Raw genomic sequence first — 21,316 nt, forward strand, 5'->3', positions numbered from 1 at the left:
TCATCCTGCTCCGTATGTAGTTACCAGTTTGCTTCAGTTGACTTCACAAAGAGTAAATATGTTTAAGGAGGAATTTGTTTTCCCAGCGAAGCAGATTCGGCACATCGAAACATAACCAATGCTGTAAACAATCACTACCCAGAAATAAACATCTCGGAATAAAACACCATCTTGTGTGGCGAAATAAATGAACCTTGAATAAGAAAACACAGCAGTCACATACAATGATATATAACCACAACCTATCTAATTCACCACCGCGGTGCAAATAAAGAAGTCCAGCAGTGATTCATTCTGCATACAGCGTGGTTCACGCTACTCCTACACAACTCCTGCACTTTCCATTTATTTCCCTTCACCTATCCAACCTACTGCATAATTAACATTCAGGTGTGGTTTCAAAAGTTTTCTACAGTATATATTCAACTTCGTTCAGAGATGAGTATCTCCGGCTCTGTTTGGGGGAACAGTCTGTATCGAGCTCGCATCGTTTGTTTCAGCACTAACTTCCAATAAATGGTTAAAACCTTCAACTGAATTGGAAAACGGACCAGCGTTGGAATAGGGGGTTTAGTGTTGTGCTATAAAGTTCAGGTAATCATTAAACATCTTGTTTTTCTGTCTCTGACCGACTCATACTAAAGACGTATTTAGTGGACAGTCAATCAAAGATAAGTTCTGCAATACTTCAACAAATATTTTCCATTAACTGCGTTTCATTCAGCTCAATAACTCCACGGCAAACTCTTGAGAGTATGCTTGACCTTGCGCAGTCTGTCGGTGCGTATTGAACAGATTTCATTGTGTGAATGCAGAGTATGTTCAGAGTTGGTTTCTGGGCTTTGACCTCCTCGCACCCGGCGCAGCAGAGAAACATTACTAAAGCCCAAACATCATATGACTGTCTGGTTGAGTTCATATCCACAGTGAGCCGACTGGAGGCTCATCCAGAACATTGTCAACAGCCTTGGGAGAAATATAGCAAAATGAATTAAACTCCTGACAGTCATAATAAAGAGTATTCATTTTGACTTCTTACATGTATGAATTGGCATGAAACCATCATAATGCAATGCTAATCAACAAGAAAAATAATAATACAAAATCACAGTAACAATGCAAATACTGTATAAACTGTAGGCAGCAACATAATGCAGAAATTAGCAGCTCCCAGTTGAAACACTTTAAAACAGCCAACAACAAATGACGGTATAAAATCTTAAAGATTGTTTTATTTGTGTTGAGAGCTCTATGCTAACTAACAAAAGCTTCAGCTTTGGGACATCGCATGAGTCACAGGCTGCTGGCAGGAGAAATATTTAGCTTTAGGTTTACAGTGCTTATTGGAGGCTGACAGATGACATGACGAAAGGGCTTCACCGAATATCGACAGCAGGGAAACCTCGACAACGATCTCCTGTTGTTTCACTGACAAAACCAACCTGAGGGGACTTTAGTTGGATGTTGGCAGGTGAGCTTGATTATGAAATGCTACATTTGCAGCAGCCAGTATCGGGAAGCTCCTTCCAAACAGGAGCTACTGAAGTTGTAGGCAGAGAGCTGGCATCTTAGAAGCACTGCCTTGTTTTATCTTCAATCCATTTATACAAACATAGGCTTATTTAATAGATTACAAAGGGATTTTTCTTTGTTTTAATCTTTTACAAAGTTGTTTTTTTAATAGCTGCCATTGAGGAACAAGAAAAGAAGAAATAGTACAGCACAGCTTGTAGACATTATGCTGCATCCGTTTCTATTCATGCAGTCGTTTATCTTATAATCTGTTTGTTTAAATCATCACTAATCCTTAAAAACAGGACATCTCTGGTATGAAGGACTCGTTCCACTCACTCACTATTTTACGAAGAAAATGTTTCTTTGACAGACGAGGGAAGAAGAACAGAGCGAGAGAACCAAACATTTGTATCCTGCATTATGTGCCTTGCAGTGAAGCCTCTGCTTCACCCGGTGCAGAGAACCGCCCCAAAACGTAGTATTTTCCACGATGAAAACATCAAGATAACATCATGCCACTATTGTTTTTAAGTTTGACACAACTTGTATTGTATGTCTGACAGCCTCTGACCTTGTTGGATTATTTAATGATTTGAAAACGTGAGAGATTCTGCTGAGCGCAGCTCAGAAATGTGAGATTTACTTACAAACTGAACCTAACATTTGTTTCACCTAAACTTCGTCTGGGTTCAGTTTTTTTTTAATTTTTCTTCAGTTTACTTTGTCTATAATTTCTGCCACACATCCGAACCCCAGCTGTGGAAAAGCCTTGATCTCCTGGCACAGTTCATTAATCCGCAGCGGCAGATAGCAACTCTTCACTCGAATAATTAAATAATCTGATACTAAATCATGCGATAATGATGAGCATGACGGTTCTGGGTGTGAAAACAAAAACTCAATGGTTCAGACTTTTACGAAAGTGAAAAACTTCATAAATTTCCAATTGACTTCACATTAAAATGAGGCTCTAGTGAGCAAGGATTTCTTATTTAGTTAAATGCCTGTTGCTTCAACTCCTGTCCTCACATTTCTCTGCGTGTTCACATGTTTATTTACTTGTTTACTTATATGGTGTTTGGATATGGTACAGATAAGTGAGATCTGATCACACTGGTCACTCAAAACACATTCCTCTGCTAAAGATCGCTGTTCTCGGGTGATTTTAGATGGATTTATGACACTAAAGTGCCCCAAAACTCAACTGCATGATGAGTCACCGCAATAAAATAATGCTGCATTCAGGGGAGGTCCGAAAATATGAGTGTTGGTAGGCAAAGGTCTGCACGCATAGCTGCTGAGCGGCACCCCAACGTGATGACTTTCAGCCATCTGTGATCGTCCATTAGCATTCTGCTTAGATTTTATAGTAAGCAGATACGACAAGACCTACTTCCCCCACCAGATGTTTATATTCTGTGATTCTGTAACAGAGGAAGAAAATTATAGACGCCGTCATTCAGTTTATGCACCATCTGGGAAGATCATGGTTTTGAGAGAAAGGCTCCTCTGCACACTTTGCTCTGTCTTTTGGTGCCAAACATGCAGCGACAATCACCACAGAAGTGACACATAATTCCTCTTGCCTCCATTTTGCCTTCATTATTTCTGCCGGGGCTGCTGCATCCTGTTTCATCCACTTCTGAAGTGCTGTAAAATGAATTTCTGGAAGCATTCTGCAACATGAAACTACTGTCTGTTTTGTCTCTATTGCGTCGCGTGTTATTTGTAGTCCAAGTAAAAATGCTTGGATTCAAAGGGAAATTGAAAACTTCAGAGGTGTCATCAGGAGAGATTACTGGCTTTGGGTTGTTTGATATTTTCTGTACATGTTTAAATCAGGTTGTTAAGTAGATAATAGTAATCTCTGAAAATGGCTGCTTGGATCACGAAGCAGCCTTTCCCCCGTTTCTCAGCATTTGATATTTGATTCATCCCTTTTAAAGCGCACACCAACATGGAATCATCTTTACTTTTTCTTCCAGTTCAGCTTTGACATTTTCATTTTGCACGTAATCCACCTCATGTCTCGACTGCAGATGATTATGTCCAAAAAGGAACGTCTGAAGAAGGCAAAGTGACAGCTAGTTATATGGCTTCACGTAATAAGAAGACATATTTTGCACTTTGAGTCATGAGTAATTTACAAGCTCATTGAGCCCTTTTAGAGCCTCTAACACATCAAAGCTGCAATAGGCCGAAGTGTGCTTTGCATTTCTTTAATTTTTGGATATTTTTTTGTATTTTGGAGCCTCACTCTCTCCTCACCATTTCCTACACGGCTCACTACTTTTGTGGAGCGGTGTGATGAGGGAAAGCACCTTCAAATAGGTCAGCAGAGAGACCAATCAGCCGCAGCACCATCTGTCCCTCTAATGACTACCTGGCTGCTCGGTGATGTGACACGGTTGGCTGGAGAGGCTCCATAGCAAACATTCTCTCATTAAGTCTTCCCATTCCCACCAACTCTGCACAACTAATGATACCTGATCAGGTCTGGCCCTTTTTTCAACATACAAAAATTCAGCCTCTGTTTCTCCTCCTGCTCTGCTCCTCCGTTAATGGTGAAAAAGGAGTTAGTGAATATTTCAATACAGTAGAAAAATGAACAGAATCTTCCTTTGTTCTCAATTTGTTCAAATTATAATACATCAGTGTCGTTTCATAACCCTTGTCGGAATATATTTTCAGTAACAAGTTGTTCAGGATTTTTATAATCCGGCTCACAGTATTATTAAATAAACTGGGTCAAAATAATATTTCCCTCAAATAAGCTTTTCAGTTAAGTTCAAATAAATTATGAGAGGCACTATTCTGTGTTAAAATGTCTCAACGCGAAGAAGGCAAAGTTGACTACTCTGCACATCTTTATCTTCTCACTGAGTTCTCTTTTAATTGTTGATTAAATAATATTCAGGTTTTTTTTAACAATAGACAAAGATCAACGCTATTGTAGTATTCACATGCTGTTGAACCTGCTGTTCTTTAATGTCCATACAGAACTTTACATTGAATTTACCGTTTACATATAAACTTTTAGACAATTTGCCAGTATGGCTTCAACTGAGTCTCGTATTACTTTAAGCTTCTACAGTTCGTCAAGTGACGATGAAGTTGCGTCCACCGGTGAACTCTCTCTCTGCACAGGTGTGTTTGGTTTATATGTTTTATGGGTTCCTACAACACGAGGCCTCCACTGAAGTTGGTACCAACTTGAAAAGTGTAAACTGTATTTAGAGCTTTCACTGTCATTGAAATTTAGCTGATTATTAACTGCCATACAAATATTTGCGAATAATGATTTAATTGTATTTTTCTGCTCATTTTATACCACTAATATAGTAGAAGTCAAATCATAGTCTAATAATCCACATATGCTTATGAAGAAGGAAAAAAAAGCCCTTTATTTGTGGTGTTTGTCTTTGCAACTAAATTCATGATGTTGATGTCCACAGCTGCTCATCAAAATGTTGCTGGTTGAATATTCGAAGTTAAACACCTCGAGATGAACAGTTGGTGGCGCTACTTCTTCCACCGTGTGCCTTCGAACCACAGCACACGAGGGCGAAATGAGATGACGTCATCAAAAGAGCGCCAGTTAAATCTCAAATGATGCAAATTGAGGAGGAAAGCTGATTCAAGCTAATTGAATAAAATACTTTACAACCTCGTAGGATTTTAAAGTGACACTTGAGCGAATGTAAATCACCGCTTTTGTTAAATAAAACTTTTTTTGGAGATAAAGAGACGGACTGTAGGTTCCAAGATGTCTGTTTTCTTGGAGTATTCAAGGCTACAACGACATCATAGTGTGGAAGCAAACATTTAATAAAGTTGATATACTGTTTAGAAATGTTAACTGGAGTGATTTAAAGTGTCGACCACACCGGCTGTAACTCTCCTCATGCTAATTCTAGCTCATTGAACGACTAGCATGTCAACAATGTGGTTTCGTTTGAGTATGAATGAATGATTTTGCTGCTGATGAGGATGTCTCAGGCCTAAACTGAGCTCGATGATGTGTGGAAGTCAATGTGCCAGGCGTGATGCCCGGACAGCCCCGATCCAACTCATCCCCCCCCCAGCCGTACGCTAATGCTGAAAATCCAGGGCGCTCTCTGTAACATTGAACACGTCACTCAAAGTTGTGTTTGCTTGGCATTTGAGAACTGATTCCTACGTGTGCAGTTGACATTTTGTGTAAGAGAATCTTCTGGATAATAACATCCTGCTGGAAGCTCCAAAAACCTTCGCCGGTGTCATTATATTTTGTATTTACAGCGCGGAGAGCATTCTTAAATCCTCATTGGGTGTTCGTCGTGTTTGGGATCAATTACATCACTTACAGAACATCATTATTTGAGTCTTGCTCTGCTGCATCTTGCAGATTAAAAGGGTAAAGCTGCTGTTATTGTGTATGTAATCTGACCAAAACCAACAATGTGCCAGGCTTCCCTCGGGGTGCTCAAAACCCTTAATTCACACAGATGATGTGAACAGAATTAAAAACTAGTCACAAATATGGTCGTTACGTTGATAAAAAAAAAAACGTCCGTACACTATTTTACAATAAACTGTAACTGCTTGTTCTGCACAATTAAATAGTTTATGTCAAGTAAAACAATGAACAGAATAAAGTTACTACAAAAAAATGTAACTGAATTCCACATTTACAGGCCTCCTTTTGAAAAAATAAATAAATAATGATAATTAAAAATAAATCAACTAAACCATGAAATAACTTCTTGTTCAGATACTGAAGGAGATGAATCTTAAATCCTTTTATGTTACTAGTATCATACTCCCTCAGTTTCATCTTCACCTGAAGTTAAAGTCAGTAAATCTCTTTCTAGTCAACTCTATGGTTCATTTCAGGTTCCTCTATATCGTTGTTTAATCTCACCTGTAATCCATTAATCTGTAATCCAAGTGGAGAATCCGGAGCCTCTAAATCCAGCAGTGAGCCTCCAGCCTCTTCCTCCTCTTCCTCCTCCTCTTCCTCCTCCTCCCAGAAACCGACCAAACTAAAAACTACCTGCAGTTGGAATTTCAATTAATGTCATTTATAAAATGCAGATAGTTGCAGTTATTTCATAGTTATATAAATCTTAATTAATAATAGAAATGTTAAAAACCCTGAAGATAAAACCCAGTCAGCAACCAGCAAAATAAAATGAAGTCAAACATTTCTGAATCAATAAAGCAATAAAAGATACCCAATAGTTTGAGCAGTGCTGAGTTTGTTTTTTCATTATTATTATTATTATTATTATTATTATTATTATTATTATTATTATTATTATTATTATTATTATTATCCCTGACATTAACCGGAGCTACATTCAGTTTAAGCTAGCTCAGAAAAAGAAAACACAGTCAACGAAAAATATCCATCAAAATATCAAACATCAAATTCTGTTTTTTTTTTAGGATTAACAAAATAGTGGAACACGGTTCCGCTTTCTTAAATAACATCAACTTCCAAGTAGTAAAACAACTTTAGCTTGTTTATACACCGTCTTGTTTTTCTTCCCGGTTTCTCTCCCCTGCTGGACACCCTCGGAACTGCAATAACAACCCTTCAATTCAATTCGAGAGTTTTTTCTTATAATTATGGAGGTTGCAAAATGTAACTCTAAAAGAGTTTAAATTGTATATTTGTTAGGTCCATTTTCAACCTCAGATTTATACACATTTTATGTCCTGGCGTGTGTTTTAGCAGCAGCAGGACTGTTTATGTGAGACTTAGTCAAAGTATAATACACTGCCCGTGTTCAGGGTCATGAACATGCAGTTAAAAATATCCACATCTGGGAATTGACCAGAACAACAGCTGTTACTGGATGCTGAGGAGCTCCACTGAAGCACACTAAGGTTAATTATCTTGTTAAAGGTCATCTTCATTTTCTTAAGTAGTCAATGTATAAGTGTGTATGTGTTTGTATGTAGGATAGATATTGAAATATGTAACCTTGTTGTTTAATATGTCAGACATTCAATATTCAGAATTTGTATACAGTGGATAATAAATATGTATTACAGGGTGGATGTCTTGCCTGTGTCATTGATGCCTTCCATCTAGGCTTATGCATTCCTTCTGTAATATAATACCATTAGTTTTGTTTTGATTATGGAAATAGTGTTTAGGGTGAAAAAGAAAAACTCATATAGATTTAAACTGTACACTTAGGTATTAATTCATCAGTTTACTTATTGTTGGCATTTACAACCATAAATCTGACAAATCGGTTGACCTGCTGTTTGTTTGAGAAAACAACCAAGTCCTTTATTAGTTACTTCATGAATAACGTTTAAAGGACAATTTGCAAGGAAAATAGCAGAGAATGCAAAACTTTAATCACACCGTCGTATCTGATCAGCTGAAAATAGAGAGCGCAGATTTCTTTGCACATTTCAACTGTTTTTTTTAATTAACATTTAGAACATAAAAATCTGTAGAGTCCTGAGACAGGCGAGAAATGATACGCTCATCAGCGTTTTTCTGCTGGTGAGACGGTCACAGCTTTAAGAGGTATCAGAGGTTTGGAGTTTGATTGCCGCTCTGTGAAATGTCACGTCCTGTTTAATTTAGTGTCTTGGCCTCAGTGAGGAGGGTCCTTCACATCATATTACTTGGAGCTCGACACAGAAACGCACAGAACAATCCACAGGATACGGGGTAAAACGAGACAGTCCTTCCTTGTGTGGAAGAGAATCACTTCTGGTCTTTACTGTGTTTAAATGGATTACTTTTGTTTTCAATGAAGGAAAAGCTTTGTTTACTTGTTGAACCTCATTCTAAACAAAAGCTTTGAAAGACATCTGTAAGAAACCCAGCAGTCTGAATATAACTACAATATCATCAACACTGTTGAACAATTTGCTTATATCAGTGTGTTATTTCAGCAGAAATAAATGCACTGCATGCATGGAGAAAAGAAACGCAATGAAAAATAAGGTTTTACGTACATTTTTCATACAAAGTAATCTGTGTTTTTATCCTTTTTCTGCTAAAGATATTTAAGTTCAGTAGAAAGTGCTCTCCCTGAAGTGCAGTTGGCTTCAGGGAGCTATTTGTTGGACAGCACACAGAAATACACCTTCAGTCCAAACTTAAAATGGCCCCCGCAGGAGACTTCATATGGAAAATCAGGGCCCTCACATACAGTATTTCTGTGAGGAAAGCCTCATGGAGTTCATGGCAGATTGCGAGAAGCTGAGTGTGTCAAAACCTTTTAGGCATCGCAGTGGGAGAGGAGCATGAAAGAGACTCAAAACAAACGTATGCAAATGTCAGTCGTGTGGAGGAAGATCTGAAAAATGAGGTAGTTGGTACCTCACCGATTGACATCTGGTCCGCAAGGGACTTATGTCTTTGTCTTGTTTACCTTTTAACTGTTATAAATCAAATGGAGCATTCTGCAACACAAACCAACATACTAAAGAGTAAAAACATGAGTCATCTTTTACCAGTGACTGAATGCAAGTTAAATTCTCTTATGAGCAGTGAAGTCAGTAATCAGACATTTATTTTTGAGTTTAACCCTTTAAAAACTCACCTATTTTTTTAGGCTTCTGCTCGAAAATTACAAAAAGAGAGTATATCTCTGCAACCACAATAAAAAATAATAAAAACAAATATTTTTAATATTAAAGGGAACACTTGTGAGATTTGTTCAGATGTGTAAATATCAGTAAATATGTCCATATTTTAATAACAGTTTAGTCCCTGGCCCCCAATTGGGGGCCTTTAGGGCTTAAAGGGTTAAAGAACTGTCAGTCGGTTGACACATAAATTATGAAGTTACTTAACTGAGCTTGTATGCTTTTATATCAACCAGACAGTTTTTTTCTGCCAGTAAACAAATCAGTACAGTCAGATATATTGTTTACAATATCATGTTCACTGCATTTATTTATAGCACAATGTGTTTGTGTTATATGGCTACTGATTAATTTGAAGTAACAAGTCTTTAGCAGCCTGTGAACAGATGCGTGTTTGCAGGCTGAACAGATATTGACATACACATGCTGTATTCATTTGTATAGAGATAGGCAGCAACTCATTAGTTCACAAAGTGGATGATCTGATTGATGCAGGGCGGCAGACCAAGTACAATTTCATGAGACTTTGCAAATTGAAGCATGTTGATTAATTCTGTCATTATTCCATAGTGAGTTTGTCAGATCAGCATAGTGTAATACATTTAACGCGTTGTATTATCCACTTTAATAGGGCCGTCTTTGAAAGATTTCTGTTGGTTATTAGCTCATTTTGTCTTTATGACAACAGTTTCTATGAGTATCGAAAGTTAATTAGATTTCTTTACATTTTCACAGCACCACTATTCACTGCTGTGGCATTAGATGTCCATCAAGTCAAATCTCATCTCTGGGATATTCTGCAGTTGTCAAACTGAGCCCTGAATTTATAAAGCAAGTAGCTTTCTGCAAGTCATCATTGTTTAAATAGGTGGTTGGTGGTTGAAGGTGGTTTCTGGCTTAAAACTATCAAGGAGCTGTATTTTTTTTATTTTTTTTTTTTACTACAACACATCCTTCAATGGCATCAATGTGAGCATTTTTATTCTGTGTGCAGCATGCAACACCAGGTGCATTTGTTGAAGGGAACCAGGATCAGTGGGCACTGGGCAGCAGCTGTTCAGGGGAAAGAAAGCTGGCATCATCCCAGCAGGACGCCAGTTTCCTGTTTGTCTGCAGCTCATCTTTAAAAGCAAACCAATCCACCCTGTCTCGTCAAAAATTGCAAGCAGTCTCAAAGGTAACCACTGAGCCAGCATCTGTACCTCTTTATCCTGCCAGAAGTTCCTCTGTCGCCGTCATTACTCCTCTGGCACTGACCACATGACTGCCTGTCATCTGGCCTCGAAACCTGCAAATGAATCTTATTGTTTCAGACACAGCTAATGATTTATTTACAGCCTCTGCAACTGTTTCTCTGTCTGACGGTGGATCCCTTCGAAAACGTCATGGACTGGCTTGGTTATAAGTACATTTCAGTCCCACAGGAGCGGAGGTGCCCGAGGACAATATCATGCAAATGAACAATTAACTGTTTGGAACTGGGAGTCAACTCTTATTCAAAATATGGCACAACAACAGCACAGCATAGGGATGGAAGAAAATTTCCTCCAAATCTGCCCAAAATGTCTTTTATATAAAACTAATTTGTTTTTCCAGCTATGCTTCGAGGGAGGTGTAATTGTTGTCTGAATTATATTCAGTGGCAGCTCTTTTTTCAGTGAAGGAAGTCCTTCTTTTTGGTCCTTTATGCAATTTCTGGTGAAGTGGTTGATGTGGTGCTCAAAACATGAACAGACATTGGAAACCAGGATTGTTAAGTGTAGGCAATAAGTGTAGTTGTAATTTAGACAATTTTCCCTGCTGGACCGATTACTGATACACAACCATAATAAACAGAAATCATACTTTTGTCACTGAACATTTTGAAGACGCATTGAATCTGAACATTCTACAGTTCACTTCAAACTCTTGAAATTACAAAAGTTTTTGGAGAACTTGAAAGCTTGGCAGACCTGATGTGCTTTGTTACAGGAAGGCTAGCCCAACTATGAATGGTTTCTGTTACTGCCCTCGGTCACATAGACGATCAACTCAATAACATTTACTTTCAGTGTAACCGTGATAATGAAACGTGATTGATGATTCAACAACATCCTTTGTAGAATTATTTCAAGTTCCACGTTGCGTCTTTTATTCAAAATACTTGAGAATGTAATCAGCCCAATAAGTCCAACATTTTACTGGAATTATGTACGCTGCCCTTGATCTTTACAAAAGATATAGCCTATGGGTTTTAAAGGCATATTTAGTTAGTATCAGTATTTAGTAACTGATATTGACTTTTTTTTTCAGATATGAAGATACCTGCAGGATCTCAGCTCCCCCAATGGAATAAAATAACAGGGAATCCACTTTGTGTTTTTCACTCTATCAAAACTTTTCATTCAGCTCAATGTAGCGTCACCCATTAAATCTTCTGCATAGATTGTCCCCCAGAGTTTGACTTGCGATAGTAGCAGAACACAATTCAGATGAAGCCCTATAGGCCAAAATATGTAAATTCAAATATTTCTCTAATTTTTCAGTCGGAGAGCAAAGAAGACACAAATCTGTGGAAAATAGAGAATCTGATTCTTATGTTCATCAAACAGCTTTACCTCGCTTCCCCCTGCAAAGAGACAGAGGGAGTTCAGCCAAATCATGTCTGTCACTATTGTTCAAAGTTGTAAGTGTACGTTGGTTTTCTCACATTGGTGTATTTCTGAACATTTAGTCTTTCGACTCGCAGTCACAACAAACAGCCAGTTGTGTGATTTGCTGTTGCTTCAATAAATTTGTGAGCAGAGACTTTGTAAAGGGAGAATTCATAATAATGAGAAGATTCATTTCCCAATTTTAAAATTTCATGATATATTATACACTTTAGCTTCATTTATTAATGTTATTTATGATATTGAACTCTCACCTCCATATCAACTTGAGAAAACAATAGCAAAGAGTAATAGCTGAGCTCAGACAAGAAATAATATACCAATATACAACCAACCCACAAATGGGCAGAAAATAATGATATTAAGAAAATATGTGAGATGGTTGCACATATTGGTGATATTAGGACTATCAGTGCTGTCATCAAACATGATGCCACATTACTCAGAAGAAGTCTGTGTTTTCTCAGATGAAATACTGAAGCCATCTGTGTTTCCAGAACAGCAGATCGTACAGTACACAACAGATCTTCTGCAAAAGAACACTTATAGAAGCAGGGGGATGAAAACGCTTTACAGGCTCATTCATGTTTTAGGAATCTGCTACAATAGTTGAAAAACTGGCTTTTCAACTTGTCTTTTGTTCGATTTATGTTTTATAAAAATCCGAGAAATGGCTCATAAACTACAGAGAGGTTTGGGTAAATGTTGAGGTTGGTCACTTTTCTTTTTCTCCAACGTCAATGAAATCTTAAAGTTGGCTTTCAGCGACACAATACTGAGATTTAAGGTTGTACAACTTGCTGTGCTTCAAGAGACATGTTATTGTTTACACATCTTTGCTTCATCAGCCAGTCGTCACCAAATCTTCATATCATTCATTCAACACAAGCACAAATCAAAACTCCATAATGTGATTGATATATTACTGACAATAACGAATCTATAGCTACAGAGGTGTTTGTATTAAAAATGTCATATTCTAGCTCAGTCTTTGTGTCGAGTACAGTAGGTTATTAAAATGCAAAGCATGTATTCTATTATTATCTCAAAAGTTTTGCCATTAGTGTGATGTGTCATTAAAAGTATAACCAGCAATATTCAAAGAGTGATGTGTCAAATGAAAGCCAAGGTAATCAATTAAAGATTTTGGCGCAGGCTCTCCTCAATACTGCAGTTTTGTATGAACCAGTTAATTCAATCTGGCAATCTATTAGCTCTGAGACGTTGTTATTGGAAAAACACTTTAGAGACCTGTCTACAGACGGCCATGGGGCCATGAATCAAAAACATTTTTTGTTGTGAGCCGAGGAGTGCGTGATACCGCTTTTTAGAAACTGGTCCTCCAAACAGGCAACCATGAAGCTTGGAGAAAGAAATGTCATGTGTTGATGAATGGCTGTCTTTATGCCCTGCTCCGCATACAAGTTTACCTCTTGGAATATAATAAATCATGATAAATTGGGTCTCTTGGTCGTACAGACTAATTATTCCCCCTTTCATTCCCCTCCCTGTCATATTTCTGTATCGAGTTTCATGTCCTGAAGGTTCATTGCTCAAATGTGCAACCTGTTCCTCCTCTTATAGACCATTTCAAATTTTGCTATGCTTTCTGCCAATCACCTGCCCAATTTGGTCTCACGGAGCGGGATATTTTATGACTGACACTCAGTGTGACATCCTGTATTACGGAGGCTGATTGGAATAACAGCTCTGCGAAGGTCTGGCAGCCGGCTCGCAGGCTCGTCTGTGTTTCAGTGATCTGAATACAGCAGCCTCAGCGACGCTTTCACACACACACAAACACAAGGTTTCCTCAGCAGTTTGAGTGTTGTGCTAATCGTCTCTAGTGTTACTGGATTGTTTCAATTTATTGGCGTGAGCTTCATGAAGCTGTAGATAGAGAGCTCGATCCCACCGAGCTAACATGCTATCAGTGACAATGCTAATATGCTGATGTTTAGCAGTTTTTATGTTTACCCTTTTTGGCCATTACTTAGACAGGTAATTAGCAATAAAGCTAAGTTTCATAGAAAAGCTTTTTGCTTCTGCCATTTTGCCTTTAAGAGCAAAGGGAAAGACAGGAAATGTGGGGAAAGAGAGCAGAAGACTAACATGCAGCAAAAGTCCAGATGTCCCCAAATAGAATTGAGGCCTCACTGTTGTTGCTGTGAAATTTGTACCTGATGACGGCGTTGAGTGAAAAATGGAGCGGTTCAGAGGTAATACGATTCGTCCTGAGCGATGTGTATCAGATTTCATGCCAATTTGTCAAGCGGCTCCTCAAATATTTCACTCAAAACCCCAAATATCGACCTCAGAGGAGATCTAATGGGGAAAGTCAGAGTCCGTGGGTTTCATCCCCATGAGACAAATTCAATTTGAAAGCAATTCATAAACATATTTACAAGATTTCTGTGTGGACCAAAGACCAAAGAAACAGCCGGTCTGACAGACAGACAGACATCAGAGACACACTGCCAGCGTCTTAAAGTTTCAACTGGTGTGCCTCTTATTGTTTCTGGAAAGCTTTTTAATATGTCCCGATAAACAGCATGAAGGTGAAGTGGTCTTCGGCCTCAACATTACTAATAAAAAGTTACACTTTTTATCTGTTTACTGCTCGACACAAAAAGCATTTGAAACTTACTCCATTTTATTGTGATTCTATTACAATCCCCCAAACACAGCGAACGTCTTTATTATACCACGTTTCCTATCTGAAGTCAAACATTGCTTTAGAAACTATTTGTCAGTGATGTGGCAGCAGAGCAGAAAGCATGTAATTACCCCGCGGTCCCATTAAGGTTGTTAAGATCAGACTGTTGCACACAATCCAACCTGAACGTAACCGGGCTGAACGTCTCCGAGTGTCCAACAGCTACCGTCCTCTGTCTCAACACTGACTCATGTCACCAAACACACTCATTCGTGTCTCTTTATCTCACCTGCAAAGAGCAAAGTGACGCACTGAGTGAAGCACAATCCTTCTCGGCAGTATCGTCACACGTCAGTGATTTATCATTTGGTTTGATAACATTAAAAATACATGTCAGTACAAAGCTATCTCATCCATTTCCTGAAGCCATGACATGTCAATGTGAGAGTCACAGCTGTTCATCGTCAGTGTAGCGGTGACACATTTAGTTTAGTTTAGTTTACTCTCTCAGCATCCTTAGTTCATCCCGAACGTATGAATGAAAGATATTTATAAGTATGAAAATGCCCTTTTTTCTGAGTCAATCACAGTCAGAGAGAAATATAGTTGTCTGTTTGATGGAGTGATGCGCAGACACGTAAAGGACTCGGACCGTCGTAGGAATGTTTGCTCTGAAAAGCTGCTGGCGGCTAAATGAAGTCACATAAACCTCAGTTCTGTCTCATAAATATGTTTTGCTTCAGTCTGGCAAGAGAGATTTGAAAGTGACAACACAGGACTCGGCTTGCTATCAGCTGGCCCTGGTTATTGTGTATTTGAACATGTGTGCCTTGTTTTTGTAGGCTTTTGTTTTCACTGTTATTAACCTCCGAGCAAACAGTCGCTGCTTGGCCAGCCCTGTCATAATGTCCTCTCTCCACCTGACCCCTCTCCCTCCTCTGGTATTAGAAAATATTGATGTCTCTGTGTATTTCTTGTGTCTGAGTAAGCTGTTGTTAAAGGGAACAATTGTTTGCTTCTGCAGATCCTTTGAGATTTAGCAGTAATTTCACAGAAGTCTGATATTGTGAGAAAGTACGAGTTTTACTGAGTGACTCCTGAGAAAAGGTGCTCTGTACAAAATAAACTGAGAAGCAACAGATTCTAGTTTGAATTACAGTCTCAGACTGATAATTTGCAGCTTCAAAAGATATATTCTCAAACTGAGACCAAATAAACAGTGTAGACGTAGTCCCAGTGCACGATAAGACGTATTTCTCATTGTCCAGAGGAATAAAAGTCCAGCTGTAATCTATGTGACAGATTACTTTCTACAAAGAGCTGTTTTCAGCATTGATGTGCTCTTTGTTAATGTCTTGTCTTCCAGTCTAATAGACTTTATATATACAGGTATACACTGCAGATAATTGCACCTGATTGTTAAATGGAATTCAAATCATGTCATTCAGGCTGTTTGTCCACTCAGACTGGGCTCTGCTGCTGTCCAGCTTTGAAGATATGTACACAGAGTTGTATTGTATCCCGGCCATCTCCCTGTGAAGAGCATCGTCTGATCTTCTCTGATCGAAAAGTCACCGAGAGCTTCAAAAAGCTCGGCGACATGATCTCCGTGTTAACATTACGGTGTAGGTGCTCAGCCTCCAAATGCCACGTCGGTGTCTGCGCTGCAGTACGGCTGCTGAAAAACACCCACATCTGCAACAGGCGTAGCAGCGCAACACAGAACAAAACAGGGTGGAAAAAGCACTCAGGGAGGCTTATCATGGCACATTGTTCCCTTTGTTCCACTGGATCACGCTGTCATGCAGAACGCTGCAAACTCCAGAGCAAGACAACCTGTAAAGCTGAGTTTTGCTTTTAGTTAAAAGGGTCTTTTTTCTATTCTTGTGAAATGTCAGCTTCTACACGAGGACCACGTATTGATTGTTGAAAAGGCTGTCACATGTTTTAAGTTACGATACAAAATCTATAACTCAGTTATTCATGCCGGTATGGGGAGTTAATTCAGTTCACGTATATATATATATATATATATAAAAAAAAAAGTTATCAATAAACGCTGTTATTGATGGTTTTCTTATTTATGACTACATGGAAACAAAACAAGTGTATAAGTACATTTCAAACACACACTGTGCTGAATTACTTGAAAGGTCATTGCTTCATTTCACTAGATAATTCTGCACTTCTATTTTTTTATTCACTTTTGATATTTTAGTGCATTTTACTGATTACACTTAAATACTTTTTCATAAGTAAAAAATCTGAATACTTTTAATAACAAAGTCAACAAAGCTGAGTGTCTTTTACATATGCTTTGGTCAAAGGTTAAAGGTCAAGGTCACTGTGACCTTACATTCATCCTATTCTCATAAACGAGATATCTCAGGTACACGTAGAGCTCAGGTCATTGTTTTAACCTAACACAAACATTCACTTTGACTCGAGGATTAATTGATTCGATTTCAGGGGTTAAAGGTCAAAGGTTACTGTGACCTCAAATTTGGCCCATTCTTGTGAACTTGCTGCGTCAGGAACAACCTTGAGGGAACGTCATCAAATGTGTCACAAATGCTCACAGGGAGTCGAGGATGAATTGATCAGGTTTTCTTGGTCATCGTGCAAAAACTCAGGAACAAACGTCCACGTTTTAAAATGTGGAGCTTCTTTGCAGCAGCGTCGGTGTTCGAAGCCTCGTCCGCTGTCATGGCAACAACTTTGTTCAATCTGAATCAGGTTTATTGACCAAACATGAGAACACTTTCCTTCAAAGTCGTCACTACATATTTGTCTGGATAAAATAAGCTCCATTATTGCTTAGAGACATTACATTTTGTTGTTGTTAATAATTTACATAAGACAAAACTGAAAAATGTGCTAATCATATTATCACAGAGGACTTTTGTCCCATCGAATACCAAACCTGGAACACAGTTTTCACAAAATCCTCACAATGTGAGTTTCATGAATAATAACTACATCACAGCAGTGAATAACATTAATGTGTCTGACAATGAATCACTTTTAAGAGACAGCAGATGACACATAATATAGGTGTTATTTATTAGATATTGATTTCTTCGAGTCCTTTTCTTTCTCTTTCCAGCAAGATTTACTCCAAAGATACAAATTCATTTCAGATCTGTGTGATGTGATTTGGAGTACTCGCACTAATTCGTTTGACAAATAGCCATGTGACAGTCAAGCAGCATGTCCTCATTTGTTTGACTTGTTGCTGGAGTTGCTGTTAGCAAAGTCTGCGCTATGGATTTTATTCATATTTGAACTGCCACTGCTGCGTTCATCCGAGAAAGACTCATGATTTATTCAAATATAGATTTTAAGGGCCATATTTTTATACTGATTTACTATTTCTCTGTCTCTCTCTCTCTTTTTCAGATGTAAATGGAGAAGCAGCAGTCTCACCAAGAAAAACTGGACATACATACAACTTTAAAGTGCTCAGCATCAAAACACAAACAGCATCCCTTCTCTCCAAAGTCCTCCATCACTGACAATTAATGTCAAGCTGCACGCTGGAGCAGCTTAATGCTGCCTCGCTGGGTGAAACATCGCTAATGGAAAGAAAGCCTTATAAGATCCAACTCATCAAAATACCCCTAAATGCAGCATAATGCCTTCAAAAGTGTCATGTTTATACCTGTTGACCGTGGTGTGTTGGGCGAGCGCTCTGTGGTACCTGAGCATTTCTCGCCCGACGTCCACGTATGTCGGCCACATGTCGGTGCCTATACGGAAGACTGCGAAACCGCCGAAAAACTTCACCTTCACCAACATCCACACCCGCACCCTCAACCCGCACGCCTTTGAATTTGTCATCAATGAGCCCAAGAAGTGCGCCAGCGTCACACCCTTCCTGGTCATCCTCATCAGCACCACGCACAAGGAGTTCGACGCGCGGCAGGCCATCCGGGAGACCTGGGGGGACGAGAGCACCTTCGGCGACATCCACATCCTCACCATCTTCCTGCTGGGCAGGAACACGGACAACGTGCTGAACCAGATGGTGGAGCAGGAGAGTCAGATCTTCCATGACATCGTGGTGGAGAACTTCATCGACTCGTACCACAATCTCACCCTGAAGACCATGATGGGGATGCGCTGGGTGGCGACCTTCTGCCCCAAGGCGCAGTACATCATGAAGACAGACAGCGACATCTTTGTCAACATGGACAATCTGATCTACAAGCTCCTGAAGCCCACCACCAAGCCACGAAGGAGATATTTTACTGGCTACGTGATAAACGGCGGGCCCATCAGGGATATGCGCAGCAAGTGGTACATGTCCAGAGACTTGTATCCGGAAAGTAAATATCCACCTTTCTGCTCGGGGACTGGCTACGTGTTCTCAGCAGACGTGGCCGAGCTGATCTACAAGACTTCATTACACACGAGACTTTTGCACCTGGAGGACGTGTACGTGGGACTGTGTTTGCGTAAGCTGGGTATACACCCTTATCAGAACAGTGGTTTTAATCACTGGAAAATGGCTTACAGTCTCTGCAGATACCGGCGGGTTATCACCGTCCACCAGATCTCCCCGGAGGAGATGCACCGCATTTGGAATGACATGTCCAGCAAGAAACACCTCAGATGTTAGGGGACATGAGGACCGCTCAACAACAACTCCATCTGGGGTTTTTCTGCCTTTTTCTCCTTCGTAATCACACTGAAAAATGTAAAAACTGTGAGGGCTGCTTGTGACTCTTTATTACATGATGTTTTCATTAACATCCATCTATGTCTGCTGATTACACCTCATGATTGTTATTGAAAGCATGAGGCTTGTAAAGCGTGTATCATCATGCATAATGAAAATGCGGTGTTGTTCCTGAAAGTAATTTCATTCATGTATTCCAGGTCCAATTTATAGCTATAGACTATTCTGTATAAGCATTAAGTCAATCATCATCAAGCATCGAGTAGTGTGGCATAAGAGGTGGAGACAGTGTGTTGTTCAAACTCTCACACCAAATCAGTGTCATGTCAAAGTGTGAGACACCCGTCAGTCCACTGAGCGAGCTGCGTGTCAGCGTCACGTTTTCACGTGTCACCTGCTTCAGGAACTTCTTGGTTACGGAGGAAAAGATTTTCTCACAGACTCAGACTCTAGTTTCCAGGGTGAAAATCCAGCGCTGCGTTCCAAATGACGCACTTCCCTCAGTACACCAACAAATATCGTTCTTCCATGTGAGGACGAGGCGTCCGACCGCCAAACCAAACGACCTGCTGCACTCGAACCACCTCCTTCTTTGACCCTGGTAACATGTACGTGTACTTATCACACCGCAACCAGGCAAAACATGAGTGACTCATGACTAAAGTACCCTGGAGAGGACTGACGGGTGCATTTCATGCTTTGGCGTGATACAGGGCTGCACATACCGACAGCCTTTTGCCCTGCTGGAGTGTCCTTGAGCAAGACACTGAATCTCTACCAACTCCATGGCTGCTGACCCGGCAAAAAGAAACAAATGTGCAGTAATCAATAGAGTATTAAAATACTATGTTACATCCCTATACTATACATCTTAAAAGTAGAAATGAAAGAAGAGTTTCTGAACAATAAGAATCCAAATGCATCTCTAATATGAATTACAAATAAAACAAACAAACGAGGTCTACACTCGTGCTGCTCTCCCCTTTCTCAATCATTTATTGAAACTAAGCCAAGTTCAAAATATATCTTGGTATGTTCTGAAGCAGCCCTTGATAATTGCTCATAAGGGAATTTAGCAGACTTGATGGTAGCATTACTTTATCATGCCACATAGATAAATTCAGTGATGCTCTTTTAATGAATTTGCCTGATGTTTTTGTTTACATATTGTCATCATTTCACTGACTCTTATCTCGGAAAAAGACGTCTGTATATTTTGGTTTTTAGATGCATTTAGTTGCTTTCCCACTCTGACATTTTCATACTTGAAGTAATTATGTGTCCTCGGCTGTAAGCTTGTCATCACTGCAGCGGCTGCTCTTGGTTATGTATACATCAGCAGCTATTTCAGCTCATCCTCTCCTCCTCTCGTCAAGAGAAATACAGCATCACGTTGTGCAAGTATCGGTTTAATTGTAGCTGAAACCATTACAGACTGGATGTATTATCATACGTGTTGGACATATCGGTGATGACGGAAACATCATGACCGGCATCACGGGAAATGTTTGTGTTTCTCAGACGACGTGGTTTTTGAGGCCAAGTTTTTTTTTCTTTTTTCCAGATGTTTTATAGTATTATAAGCTGATGTGACATTTACTGTGAAAGCATCTATCCCACAAGGGGTTGTTGTTATATATTGTATGTTTTTTATATTAAAAAACAAATACTTGAATAATTAAAGTTATATTACTGCTTTTGCTTGTTGCCTTCTTCCAGTTTCCTCAGTTATGGACTTGTAGAAGGTTGTTGGTTCATTGAGCAAACTCCCTCAGTCTTGTCAGCATCCACACAACCAACATCAGCAACCGTAAACCGCTGGTCATATGAGACCACGTTAGGCTGGAGCTACTGGAGCTGCGTGCACTCAAGCAACAGGCCATTTTATTATTCATGAACTTACATTTCTATTTTCAAGAGGAGAGATATGTGATTTCAAGTTCTTGCTGGAAACACGCCAAATGAGGAATAATTAGTTTTAAATTTGTACCCAAAATCTGGTAAATAATGAAGCTTCTTCTGTATCATTAAATATTTAATAACGTGTACGTTTAAAGCTGTAAGTTTAAAGACTTACATATACATGAATGTCCGTTACTTTCAAACCTTTATCAAATAAGTTGACATGCTCACCGGACTTCCTCCAGCTGATCCAGATAACTCTAATAGGGATAAAATAATTCAGCTTGTGGCTCTTCGTGACTTTCC

The 21,316-nt window shown here is 39.3% G+C and overlaps 1 protein-coding gene across 1 annotated transcript in view; it reads left to right on the forward strand.

The window, feature by feature from the left end:
• The window catches only part of b3galt1b (UDP-Gal:betaGlcNAc beta 1,3-galactosyltransferase, polypeptide 1b), a 47,886-nt gene extending 27,079 nt beyond the window's left edge, over positions 1-20,807 (forward strand). Inside the window, exon 2 of the mRNA XM_069153760.1 lies at positions 17,827-20,807. Within this exon, the coding sequence (XP_069009861.1) occupies positions 18,062-19,048 (987 nt within the window). The 5' untranslated portion in view covers positions 17,827-18,061 and the 3' untranslated portion in view covers positions 19,049-20,807. The remainder of the gene's footprint in view (positions 1-17,826) is intronic.
• The last annotated feature ends 509 nt before the right edge of the window (positions 20,808-21,316 follow it).

Source organism: Embiotoca jacksoni, unplaced genomic scaffold, assembly GCF_022577435.1.
Source record: "Embiotoca jacksoni isolate LCO1_2020_lvr unplaced genomic scaffold, fEmbJac1.0.p SCAF_2, whole genome shotgun sequence".
NCBI lineage: Eukaryota > Metazoa > Chordata > Actinopteri > Embiotocidae > Embiotoca > Embiotoca jacksoni.